Source organism: Artemia sp. Qi Xiang Cuo, chromosome 5, assembly GCF_049724085.1.
Source record: "Artemia sp. Qi Xiang Cuo chromosome 5, ASM4972408v1, whole genome shotgun sequence".
Classification (NCBI taxonomy): Eukaryota; Metazoa; Arthropoda; class Branchiopoda; order Anostraca; family Artemiidae; genus Artemia; species Artemia sp. Qi Xiang Cuo.
In genome coordinates, this window is record NC_142798.1 from 65584124 (window position 1) to 65598100 (window position 13977).

At 36.3% G+C, this 13977-nt stretch overlaps 2 protein-coding genes across 2 annotated transcripts in view; one reads left to right on the plus strand and one right to left on the minus strand.

Annotated features, from left to right (window-relative positions):
- Positions 1–11523, minus strand: part of LOC148952399 (gamma-soluble NSF attachment protein-like) — an 86859-nt gene extending 75336 nt beyond the window's left edge. Inside the window, exon 1 of the mRNA XM_089089857.1 lies at positions 11224–11523. Coding sequence (XP_088945983.1) covers positions 11224–11279 — 56 coding nt within the window. The 5' untranslated portion in view covers positions 11280–11523. The remainder of the gene's footprint in view (positions 1–11223) is intronic.
- A 1350-nt stretch (positions 11524–12873) lies between these two features.
- LOC148952400 (uncharacterized) lies at positions 12874–13248 on the plus strand. The gene has a single exon (XM_089089200.1). It carries the CDS (start codon positions 12874–12876, stop codon positions 13246–13248), a length of 375 nt encoding a protein of 124 aa, XP_088945326.1.
- Positions 13249–13977: the final 729 nt, after the last annotated feature.

The window sequence follows — 13977 nt, forward strand, 5'->3', positions numbered from 1 at the left end:
CTTTCAATTTCCAATCAACTAAGCCATCTCTGAAGTTTTTAAGAGCAACCCTTCAATAAGAACCATATATTCCACCAGGGCATAACTTACAACACCTGCCCTCAGGCCCTGGTGAGCTGTGTCGACCCTGGAGTTTTGTTATATGGTCTTAAACTATTTAAAAAAAAACATCTCAAAGTTATTATTGGATGGGTTTGAGGAAAAAGGGCGTGGCGGGGAGGGGGCTAGGTGCCCTCCAATTTCTTTTGACTCTTAAAAAGTGAACTAGAACTTTCGATTTCCAATCAATTGAGCCTCTTTGAGGTTTATGCAAGCATTCCTTCCATAAGAACCATATATGCCCCTAGGGAATAACTTACAACGCCTGCCCCTGGGCCCTGGTGGGTTCTGTTGACCCCTGAGTTTTTGTTATTTAATCTTTGGACTATTTTTAACAAAATAGCTATTTCAAAATTTTTATTTGATACATTTGGGAAAACAGGGTTTGGGGGGGGGGCTGGTTACCCTCCAATATCTTCTGACGCTTAAAAAATGAACTAAAACTTTCAATTTTCAATCAAATGGGCCTTCTATGAAGTTTATGCGAGCAGTCCTTCCATAAGAACTATATATGCCCCCAGGGCATAGCATATAACCCATGACCCTGAAGACTGTTGGGTGAGTGTCCTGCTCGAATATATAATGTCCAGAACTTTAAACTGTGTTGAACAAAATGGCTATATCAAAATTTTGATTGGATGTGTTTGGAGAAATGGTGGGCATAATAGTCAATTACTTTTGACTATTAAAAAGGGAACTAGCCATTTAAATTTCCAATCGAATGAGCCCTTTCTGAAGTTTCTACAACAACACTTTCTATACAAAACCTTATATGCCCCCAGGGCATAACTTACAACCCTTGCCCTGAGGTGTGTGTGTGTGTGTGTGGGGGGGGGGGGTTGTTAAAGATCTAATTTCCTGAATTTTCAACTACTTTGAACGGAATGTCTATCTCAAAATTTTTATTGGATGTGTTTGAGGAAAAGGTGGGCATGAGAGGGGGGTTAGTTTCCCTGTAATCACTTTCGACTATGAAAAAGGGCACTAGCCCTTTGAATTTCCAATCAAATGAGTCCTTTTTGAAGTTTCTACGGCAAAAAATACTATATAAACCTTATATGCCCCAAGGGAATAACTTGAAACCCATACTCTGAGTGTTGTGGGGGAGTGTCTTCCTCAAAAATATAATTGCTATCTGGAAATCAACTACGCTGAACAAAATGCCTATCTCAAAATTTTGATTGGATGTGTTTGGGGAACTGGTGGGCGTTGAAGGGGTGTTAGTTGCCTTCCAATCCCTTTTAACCGTTAAAAAGGGCACTAGAACTCTCAATTTCCAATCAAATGAGCCTCCTTTGAAGATTCTACAACAACCCCTTCCATATGAAGTGCCTCTGGAAAAAAAAAAAAAAAACAATCAGAGGCAACGCTATAGCGTTTCCTATAGTAAAGGCCATACAGCTCCAATGTTTTATTATTATTAATTAAAAAAAACTGTCCGAAAAATAAGTTTTTCAAAGAAAAGTAAAGGCCATTTTAAACTTAGGCTCAGGAGATACAAATACCTTTTAAAATTCAAACTCAAAACTACCAGAAATTACTATTAAAGAATAAATGAAACCCAAAATGAACAGAAATTAAATAAACAATCATATCAAAAGATACAACAAGTAATAATACAAATGAATAAATAGATCTTAAAGCAAGTAATACTTAGACTGAATATGAAAATCAAGCTTAAAACGAAAACAAGTATTTTGCTATTGAAGTATAAATGAAGCTTAAAACGAAAAGAAATTAAATAACAATAAATGCGAATAAACATACAATATATATTAAAGTAAATGAATAAATAAATCTTAAAACGAGTGAAACTTAAATTGAATATGCAAAGCAAGTTTGAATCGAATAAAAATAACTACAAACAAGAGTTTGGGTATCGCCTCACTGCAGAAGCCTAAAACCTACTGCGTCATTAGCGCTTTACTGAAAACAATTCTTTCATTAATTAAGATTTTAGGGAATAAATCAGCATATGTATATTAAATTGAAAATGGACATTTTTTTTCAGTAAACTCATTTGAATTTTTTTTCAGTAAAGTACAAATTATATTCTGGCTTTTAGAAAGCATAGGGGTTTTGAGCCCTACTCATACTAATTTATGCTCGTTTTGAGTTTGACTCTAATATTTATTTTAATATTTGTTCGTTTTGGGTTTCATTTATTTATTGATACTGATTTGGGATAGTTGTATGCTTGGTAGATTATAAGATAGTCTGGACGCCAGGTGTTGAAAGTGTGAATCATACCACGACGGAATGGGGCTGCTACGAGAATTAGCCTACCCTCCACCCCCTAAATTGACCATGCGGATTAAAAAATACCAATGGCACTTGCTTGCGAGCAGTGGAACACTCGAAACTTGACATTTTATTATATTATGGTGTTTCATGCAAGAAAATGCATGTTCCAAAAAGTTTGAGGTGCAGTTTTCCGCTCAAATAGAAATGCCTAGAGGCCATAGAATGTTTCCATAGCAAACCAACACGATTAGTTAGAAAAAATGGCAGAAATAAAAAAAAATGGCAAAACTCTATGAGTCTTGAACAGTCTTGGAAAGTATAAACAAAATCAAATTGAATATTAGATATATAATGATATTAATTGTTGAAAGATCCATCAGTTCAAGATTTTTTTTCACTGTAATTTTATTTTCATTTTCAATGCTGTAAGAACTGGAAAATAATAATTTTGTAATATACGACTAATTCGTTTTCAGTGAAGCACCAATGACGCAGAAGGCTTTAGGTTTTTACAGTTAAAGAAGGGGGCAGTATCCAAATTTTGTTTGTAGTGAAACTATATTTGTCTTGACCAATCTTGGAAAGAACTAATAAATTAAACTGAATATTTGATGCATAATGATATTAATTGCTAAAAGCTCATCAGTTCAAAATTTTAATATTTATTTTCAATATTAAGTACAAAAGAAAACATTTGTAATATAATTCGTTTTCAGTAAAGCGCCAATGACGCAGTAGGTTTTAGGCTTCTGTAGTGAGGCGATACCCAAACTCTTGTTTGTAGTTATTTTTATTCGGTTCAAACTTGATTTGCATATTCAATTTATGTTTCACTCGTTTTAAGATTTATTTATTCGTTTACATTAATATATATTGTATGCTTGTTCGCATTGATTGTTATTTAATTTCTGTTCGTTTTAAGTTTCATTTATAGTTTAATAGCAAAATATTTGTTTTCGTTTTAAGCTTGATTTTCATATTCAATCTAAGCATTACTCGCTTTAAGATCTATTTATTCATTTATATTATTACTTGTTGCATGTTTTTTGCTATGATTATTTATTTAATTTCTGTTCGTTTTGGGTTTTATTTATTCTTTAATAGTAATTTCTGGTCGCGTTGTGTTTTAATTTTAAAAGGTATTTGTATATCCAGAGATTAAGTTTAAAATTGCCTTTACTTTTCTTTTAAAAAATTATTTTTAGGAAAGTTTTTTTTTAAATAATTTTTATTCGTTTTTTATCGCAAAAAGTTTAAAGTTTTAATGGCATGGGGGGAGGTCTGCATACTGTCCGATTATTATTTACTTTAAAAAACAGATCTAGAACTTTCAATTTAAATCGAATGAGGCTTTTATCGAAGTCCATACGATTACCTCTTTGATAAAAACCTTATATATGAACAATAGACAGCTTGCATAACTTGTGGACAGCGATTGACAACAAGGAATTGATTCAAAAAATATCTCCAATAAGGAGGTTTAGACCATTTCACTTGCTGACACAAAGGGATCACGACTGTTTGGAATTGACCTTAATAGGATTTTGTGTGCCAAAGGAATTTTACATATATCTCAGAGTATGTATTTTAACCTTATAATTGGATAATTATAATAGATTTCCTATGAGTTCTTCCCATACAAAACCCCTTCCCATAAGTAAAAAAACCCCTTTAATAAGTTATGCCCCAGGGCATAACTTACAACGCCTCCCCCCGGGCCCTGGTGGGCTGTGTCGACACTGGAGTTTTTTGTTATCAGACCTTTAAACTATTTTAACAAAATGTCTATCTCAAAATTTTTAGCTGATAAATTTAGGGCGGGGATGAGGGGGGGGGGTAGTCACCCTCCAATCTCTTTTGACTCTTAAAAAGTGAACAAGAACTTTCAATTTTCAGTCAAATGAGACCTCTCCAAAGTTTATACAAGCTTCCCTTCCATAAGAAATAATGGGAAGGATTCGGAGAATCCTTAAATTTCAACCCTTGCCCTTAGGTTTGTGGGAGAGTTGTCATCACCAAAGACCTAATTTTCAGAACTTAAAACTATGTTTAATGAAATGGCTGTCTCAAAATTTTGATTGGATGTATTTGGGGGAAAGGTGGAGTGAGAGGGAGGTTAGTTGCCCTCAAATCACTTTCGACTATTAAAAAGGGCACTAGCCCTTTGAATTTCCAATCGAATGAGCCTATTTTGAAGTTTCTACGACACCGCCTTCTATAATAGCCGTATATGCCCCCAGAGCATAACTTAAAACCCTTGCCCTGAGGGTTGTGGGGGAGTGTCCTCCTCAAAAACATATTTTCTATCTATCTGGAAATTAACTACGCTGAACAAAATGACTATCTCAAAATTTTGATTGGACGTGTTTTGGGGAATGATGGGCGTGGGGGGGGGGGGGGGGGGTAGTTGCACACCAAACACATTCCACAATTAAAAAGGGACTAGCCCTTTAATTTCCAATCGCATGAGCCTGTTTTGAAATTTTCTACGACAGCGCCTTCTATAAAAACCTTATATGCCCCCAGGGCATAACTTAACCCTTGCCCTGAGGGTTGTGGGGGAGTGTCCTCCTCAAAAATATATTTTCTATCTGGAAATCAACTACGCTGAACAAAATGGTTATCTGAAAATTTTTATTGGATGTGTTTGGGGAAATGATGGGCGTGGGGGGGGGGGGGAACGCGGGCTAGTTGAACTCCAATAATTTTTGACTATTTAAAAGTGCACAAGCTCTTTAATTTCCAATCGAATGAGACTGTTTTGAAGTTTCTACGACAACGCCTTCTATAAAAACCTCACATGCCCTCAGGGCATAACTTAAAACCCATGCCCTGAGGGTTGTGGGGGAGTATCCTCCTCAAAAATATATTTTCTATCTAGAAATCAACTACGCTGAAAAAGATGGCTATATCAAAATTTGGATTAGATGTGGTTGGGGGAATGGTAGGCGTGGGGGGGGGCTAGTTGCCCTCCAATCATTTTTGACTATTAAAAAGGGCACTAGCCCTTTAATTTCCAATCGAATGAGTCTGTTTTGAAGTTTCTACGACAACGCCTTATATAACAACCTTGGATGCACCCAGGGCATAACTTAAAACCCTTGCCCTGAGGGCTGTGGGGGATTATGTTTCTCAAAAACACATTTTATATTGGGAAATCAACTACGCTGAACAAAATGGCTATCTTAAAATTTTGATTGAATGTGTTTGGGGAAATGATTGGCGTGGGGGGGGGGGGGAGGGGGGCTAGTTACACTCCAATCACTTTCGACTATTAAAAAGGACACTAGCCCTTTAATTTCCAATCGAATGAGCCTGTTTTGAAGTTTCTACGACAACGCCTTCTATAAAAACCTTCCATGCCCCCAGGGAATAACTTAAAACCCGTGCTCTGTGGGTTTTGGTGGATTGTCCTCATCAAAAATATATTTTCAATCAGAAAAATCATTTCGGCATAACCACATGCCTATCTCAAAATTTTTTTAGGATGGGGTTAGGAGACGGAGGGGCGTGGGGGGGGGCTAATTGCCCTCCAATGATTTTGGACTAATACAAAAGGCAATAGCCTTTTAATTTCCCATCAATGGAGCCTGTTTTGAAGTTTCTAAGAACACGCCTTCTATAAAACCCTTACAAGCCCCCAGGGCGTATCTTAAAACACTTGCCCTAAGGCTTGTGGGTGAGTGACGTCCTCAAAAATGTATTTTCTATTTGGAAATTAACTATGCTGAACAAAATAGCTATCTAAAATTTTGATTGGATGTGTTTGGGGAAATGATGGGTGTGGGGGGGGGGGGGCTAGTTGCACTCCAATCAATTTCGACTATTAAAAAGGGCACTAGCTCTTTAATTTATAATCGAATGAGCCTTTTTTGAAGTTTATACGACAACGCCTTCTATAAAAACCTTATATGCCCCCAGGGCATAACTTGAAAACCTTGCCCTGAGGGTTTTGGGGGAGTATCCAACTCCAAAATATTTTTTCTATCTGGAAATCAACTACGCTGAACAAAATGGCTATCTCAAAATTTAGATTGGATGTGTTTGGGGGAATGATGGGCGTGGGGGGGGGGGGGGGGCTAGTTGCCCGCCAATCATTTTAGACTATTAAAAAGGGCACTAGAACTATCAATTTCCAATCGAATGAGCCCTCTTTGAAGCTTCTACAATGACCCCTTCCATATGAAGTGCCTCTGGGGGAAAAAAAATAAAATAAATAATAATAATAAAACATTGGAGCCGTATGGCCTTTACTATAGGCAACGCTACAGCGTTGCCTCTGATTATTTTTTCCCAGAGGCACTTCATATGGAAGGGGTCATTGTAGAAACTTCAAAGGGGGCTCATTTGAATGGAAATGGAGAGTTCTAGTCATTTTGATATAGCCATTTTGTTCAGCATAGTTTATTTCCAGATAGAAATTATGTTTTTGATGAGGAGACTCCCCCACAGCCTTCAGGGCAAGGGTTGTAAGCAGGGGCGTCGTTTGGGGGTGGCAAGAGGGGGCCGTTGACCCCCAATAATATGGAGAAAAAAATTATTATACATCCCATGCCCTTTGACTATCTGGATATGGACCCCTCTTGCCCCCCCCAATAAACATGCTGGAGATCCGCCCCAGGTTGTAAGCTATGCCCTGGGGGCATATAAGTTTTTAATAGAAAGCTTTGTTGTAGAAACTTCAAAAAGGGCTCATTCAATTGGAAATTCAAAGAGCTAGTGCCCTTTTCAATAGTCGAAAGTGATTGGACGACAACTAACCCCCCTCTCACGCCCACCTTTTCCCCAAACACATCCAATCAAAATTTTGAGATAGCCATTTTGTTCAATGTAGTTGAAAATTCAGGAAATTAGGTCTTTGAGGATAACAACCCCCTCACAGCCCTCAGGGCAAGGGTTGTAAGTTATGCCCTGGGGGCATATGAGGTTTTTATAGAAAGCGTTGTTGTAGAAACTTTAGAAAGGACTCATTTGATTGGAAATTTAAATGGCTAGTTCCCTTTTTAAAATCACTACAAACAAGAGTTTGGGTATTGCCTCCTTCTCTCACTGTAAAAGTCTAAAACCTACTGCATCATTGGCGATTTACGGAAAACCAATTTTATTACAAATATTTGCTATATGCAGTTTACTGAAAACTATATGTGTCTTGTACAGTCTTGGAAAGTATAAACAACATCAAATTGAATTTTGATATATAATGATATTAGTTGTTGAAAGCTCCATCAGTACAAGAATTTATTCCACTCTAATTTTATTTTTATTTTCAATGCTGTAAGAACTTGAAAAGAAAAATATTTGTAATATAATTTGTTTTCAGTAAAGTGCCAATGATGCAGTAGGCCTTTGGTTTTTATTTACAGTTAAGGAAGGGGGCAGTATCCAAACTCTTGTTTGTAGTGAAACTATATTTGTCTTGAACAACTTTAGAAAGAACTAATAAATTAAGCTGAATATTTAATGTATAATGATATTAATTGCTGAAAGCTCTTCAGTTCAAAATTTTACTATAATTTGAATGTTTATTTTCAATATTAGGTACAAAAGACAATATTCGTAATAAAATTGGTTTTCAGTAAAGTGCTAATGACACAGTAGGTATTAGGCTTTTACAGTGAGAGAAGGAGACAGTACTCAAACTCTCGTTTGTGGTGATTTCTGTTTGTTTCAAGTTTGACTTGTATATTCAATTTAAGTTTCACTCGTTTTAAGATTTATTGATTCATTTACATTAGTACCCGTTGTATGTTTGTTTGCATTGATTGTTTATTTAATTTATGTTCGTTTTAAGTTTAATTTACACTTGAATAGTAAAATATTTTTTTTCGTTTTAAGCTTAAATTGCATATTCAATTTAAGCATTACACGCTTTAAGATATATTTACTCATTTATATTACTACTTGTTGTATTTTTTTTCCTATGATTGTTTATTTAATTTATGTTCGTTTTGGGTTTCATTTATTCTTTAATAGTAATTTCTGGTTGTTTTGAGCTTGAATTTTAACAGGTATTTGTATCTGCTGAGCTTAAGTTTAAAATGGCCTTTACTTTTCTTTGAAAAACTTATTTTTCGGAAAGTTTTTTTTAATTAATAATAATAAAACAGTGAAGCTGTATGGCCTTTATTATAGGCAACGCTATAGCATTGCCTCTGATTTTAAAGAAAGTGGTAGAGCCAGGAAAATAAAACTTTCAGGAATCACCTCTGATTCTAAAATCTCTATATTATTCATTCACATATCTCAACTACTCACTAAAATATTAAAGAAAGGGTATGCAGAAAGAAATTATTTACTCTAAGTAGCCTAACCTGTATTGGTCATCTGCTATTACTAACTTCACTGCAGAATCAAGCCACCTGAAGCCAAGTCATGTGTGCACACTCCTCTTCTACCCCAATCTATTTTACGCTAAACTCTTTATCTCTTCCTGCAAAGTTCCAACTCTCTTTAAACCCTTTCTTATGGTCACTTTCCACCTCATTTGGTCAACCTGATTTTTGTTTGGCTCCAGATGGACCACAGAATATGGCCTAAACCTCTAAACCTTTGTTTCACTGTAGGTCTAACAATAAGAATGAGATCACTTTTTTCATACAGCTCTGCTTACTATACAGTCAGTTAAACAAGTACCTGAAATTATATTTAGATAATTCCAATAAAAAAAACATTTAGCAAATCCTCCTCTGCCTTTCAAGTGTCCACGCTCAACCACTGTCACTACAATGGCTTCTAACATAGTAATTTTAATTTGATGACTCATGTTTTATTCTTCCAACTTTTTTTCAACAGCAAAAAAAAAAAAAAAAAAAAAAAAAAAAAAAACTACACCTTGAATATTCTACTTTTTACATATTCACTGCAACCACTATCTTTACTAATAATACCCCCAAGTAAGTGAAGCTATCCACTTGACTAATTTTCTTCATTATCCTTTGCCCTCAGTTATTCCTAGTTAAAGCAACATAGTCTTCTAAACATTCTCAGGATTCAAACCCATTTTTGTACCCCAATACTAACAGTCACAGTTTTTGAAAGTGAGAGGAACTAAAATCCACAGAAGGGAAAGGGCTACTTTTATGGCAGTGAAAATCAATAATCCCATGCTTACCAGCATTAAATTCAGGGGCATAATTTACTTTGGGGCAGTGTGGGGGGCAACAGCCCCCCCAGACCCAAATTTGCCCCCCCCCCCCCCTTCAAAAAGATTGAAGAAAAACCAAAAAGGGCTATAATTTTTTTAAGTAGCCTTACTTCTTTTTGAACCTTGATTAAGGGAAATCCTTATCCCATACCCCCATAATTCTGGTATAGCCCTGAACTGTAGCCTATATAAACATTTGCTTACTCTTTGGCACAATGGACTGACTGTTGATGAGAATTAAGCACCTTAAATAATGTAAACCCACAGATCAGCAAACATTTCTATACAGCTTGGCCTATGGTTATTTTTAGCCCCATTTAAGGAGGGGGCTGGGACACAATTGATTTCAGTGTTATTATATTTGAAAAGAGTACTGAATAGGGATTTGTTTTGCTATGTTTTTTGTTTTCCTAAAGATTTCTATTTTAGGCTAGGTCACAACATAAATATAGGCCTAACAAAATCACTCTCATGACTTTTTCAAGCTCTGTGCATAGTCTGGAAGGCTCTATTCATTTAACTACTACTTTCCAAGTTAAAAAAAATTAATCATCTTGGATTTTACCTCTAGCCCCATGATTCTTGACATGGGGACAGGTTCCACCAGTAGGGCCTAACATTACTTTGGTGGGTCATTTGCAGGACATGCACTATTCAGCTGAATAAAGCCTACTCTAGAGCCTTAATTTTGAAAAAAAAACATATGAATACCACCTTAATTTTCAGTTATGTTTCTTTTTGTCTGGCTTTAGCTCTGAAAATGCAATTTCAGTTATTTGAGCATAATTTTAAGCCATATCAATGTTTTATTTCCAAAATTTAGAAAATGTATTTGCATATCTTTAAAACCTTATAAATTGGGATTGAGCAAAATTTTGAAGCTGAAAATAATTTTGCTGTACTTTATTTAAGCAGAAGATCTATTTTGCAAGGTTTCACTTCTATAGCACACAGATTTTTCAAGGTCATCAAAGGTCAGAACCCTCTAGAAAGAGAAGGACTTAAGGTAGGTATTGCAAAATACCTTCCTGGGACATAATTGGGTCAATTTTTACCAAATCATATTATTGAGTTAGGAATAAAGTGAATACACCATTTGATGCCTTTTTTATGCTGATCACAAATATAATAATCATTTCTATCAGAAATGAATTTGAGCCCCCCCCCCCTCCGATATATGCCAATTCAGGGTATATATTTCTACATTAGGGGGGGGAGGGGGTAAAGTTTAAACTTACCTCCCATTTACACCAGAAATAAAATTTGCCCCCACCCCCCTAATTTAGAAATATATACTCTGAATTGGTATATATAGGGGGGGGGGGGGCTAAAATTCATTTCAAAAAGAAATTATTATTATATTTGTAATAAGAAAAAAAAAAAGGCATCAAATGGTTTATTCATTTTATTTGAAACTCAATAATACGATTTGGTAAAAATTAACCCATAATTGAGCCTCTAGACCTGTTGTGTCTGTATGCAGATGCAAGTTTTCATTAGTACAACATATACCATATACCTAAAAGACAAGTTAAAAAAATATCCCAAGTTAATAGCCTTTTAAGTTTCCTTCTGGTAAAGACCTGTTAAATTTTAAAAAATAGAATTTAAACATCATGAGTGGGAATCAAAATTTTACATATGCCTAGGTGGGGCATGGCCCAGAATCGGTTAGGAAGCACTGCTTTAGCCCTAGGCCTAGAAGTTACTGACAGTTTTATTATCAGGTTACATACTATTTTTCAGCTTGTTTAACAAGATCCAGGGCTTGATTCAGCTTCTTATTTTCCATTCTTGCAGAGTTTTTTACTTATACATTTAAACTTTGGGACCAATTCTAAGTCATCAGCTAAAAATAAAATCCAAGATAATGAGAGCTCAATTTCAATAAATAGATTTCAATATCAAAATCATTAAATTTTCCTATGTGGACAGGTTTATCGCCCGGTGAAAAGAAAAGTCACTAGATTCTTCAAAAAATATCTTTAAATCAGCACATAAATCACTAGATTATTGAATAGAAATCACTAGAATTATTATAGTCTATCATGGGCGTCAGATCCAGCCAATTATTATATAGTCAGATCCAGCCAAGTCAAAGATGAGAGCGGAAATGTTCTCACCGAAACTAAGAAAATTGACGAGAGATGGGTATCCCACTTAGAAAAGGTTTTAAATAGACCGAGACCAACTGACCGAGAAAGCATCCCTCCTACGCCCTTTCTTAACCTTAAGATTGACGAAAATCCCCCAATATCTGCGGAAATACTTGTTGCAGTGAAGAAACTCAAGGATGGAAGATCACCTGGTGAAGACCGCATAACTTCGGAAATGATCAAGGCATCAATGAGGACATGCCTCTCAGTGTGGATAACACTGATTACAACAGTCTGGAAGTTTGAAAAGGTCCCTGGCCACTGGACCAAAGGGATAATTTTTAAGATATTTAAGAAAGGTGATGCTCTTAACTGCGATAACTGGCGAGGTATAATTCTAATATCAGTACCAAGCAAGGTTGTAGCGCTTGTAATACTCGAACACTTGATCCGTATCTGAGAGAAGAGCAACATGGCTTTTGGACCGGTATATCTTGTTCAGATCTCATATTCGCGCTCAGGACTCTGATAGAAGAATCAAATGAGTGGTCCAACAAAGTATACATGCTCTTCATTGATTTTGAAAAGGCCTTCGATTCCGTGGACCGTGGCACACTCTGGGAAATTCTAAAGTATCATGGTGTCCCCAAGAAAATAATAAGTTTGGTCATGGCCTTTTATGAAAATACGGAATGTTGCATAAAGACAGAGAATGGAACAACTAGCTACTTCAAAATTATGTCAGGAGTGCGACAGGGATGCGTTTTATCACCGTTTTTATTTGTAATTTTAATGGATTATGTTTTGAGTGAAGCGGCTGGCTTCGGAATAACAGTAGGAAATAAAATCCTCTCGGACATTGACTTTGCAGATGATGTGGTACTTCTGGAAATGACAAAGCAGTGACTCCAGGAGCTCCTTAATAAAGTGAGCGTTAAAGCGGAGAAAGTTGGCCTAAACATCAACACACACATGACTAAATCAATGGCAACATCAGGCTCGCCAGTCGAGCTCCTGCAAAAAAATCGTAGAGTCAAACAAGTCCATGAATTTAAATACCTTGGAAGCTGGGTCGATTACACAGTAAAAGTGCAAATTGAGGTCAAGAGAAGACTTGGCATGACAAACGCTGCTTTCAACAAACTTAAGCCAGTATGGAAATCAAAGAAGTACTCGCTTGCACTAAAGCTGTGACTTTTTAATAGCAACGTTTTGTCCGTGCTATTGTATGATAGTGAGTGCTGTAAAGTAGATGTTAGGACAGTGAGAACATTCACAGCTTTCTAAAACATGTGCTTCAGACGCGAACTGAATATCTGTTGGCGTCAAAGAGTCAGCAACATCGTGGTACGTAGAAGAACTGGCCAGCCGCTTATTACTGAAGTGATTAAGAAGAAGAGATGGGGCTATCTTGGCCACGTCCTTCGCATGGAGGACTCAAGAATCCCGAACCAGGTTCAACATTGGCAGCCGCGTGGGTGTCGACAGAGGGGAAGACCGAGAAACCCGCTCAGACACACATACGATTGTGATCTACACAGTGCTCACACATCACTACAACCCCAGTGGGAGGATGTACTTGCCACAGCGCCAATACGTAACGTTTACCGAGGCTTCGTCGATGCCCTAGGCGCCCCAGATGGCTCAGGAGGACCTAAGTTCTAAGTAAGTAAGTATCATGGGCGTAGGGACGGGGGGGGGCAGCTTCCCCCCTAGAACTTCAAATTTACGATAGATATTAGGGAGAACTTTTCGTATTTTGGAATTTTTTGTTGGATGTTACCTGGTAAATGGTTAAAAAAGCTGGAAATAAACAGAAATTTCCAAATATCGTTTACGATTTCAACATTTACGTTTCGATCTTCAATATTGATTTTCGGTCCGATATATAGATAGGAGACTGGCCCACGATCGGCTGATTTTGACTTGTTTAATTCTCCATGAATTTGGCCACCAGACAAAAGAAAAAGAAAAGTGACCAGGGAAACATTAAAGCTTGTTTTTCGGCTATAAAATCAAGAAAGAATATGGTCAGCATAAAAAACTACAAAATAAATTTCATTAAGATTTGAAAAAAATAAAAGAGTATTAATTTCAAATTATACATTGACTGATCAACACCAAAAGTAAGCCACTCCGCTAATCTTGGTGTTCTACCTTTCAGTGGTGGCAGTTTTATTTCAACTTCTGTCTTTAACTTTTGTTGGCCTGTAGTAAAATGTTTCTGTAGTAATTCATGTTACTCCGAACAATTTTTTTTAAGTACGGTCAGGAGTAATGTACTGTATTAGAAGAGAAAGAAAAACAAAGGAATGGAGAGAGAAACTGAATGAAAATGTCTTATGCAAAATTTTCATAGATAGTACTTTACGTCACATTAATTGTAGCCTGTTC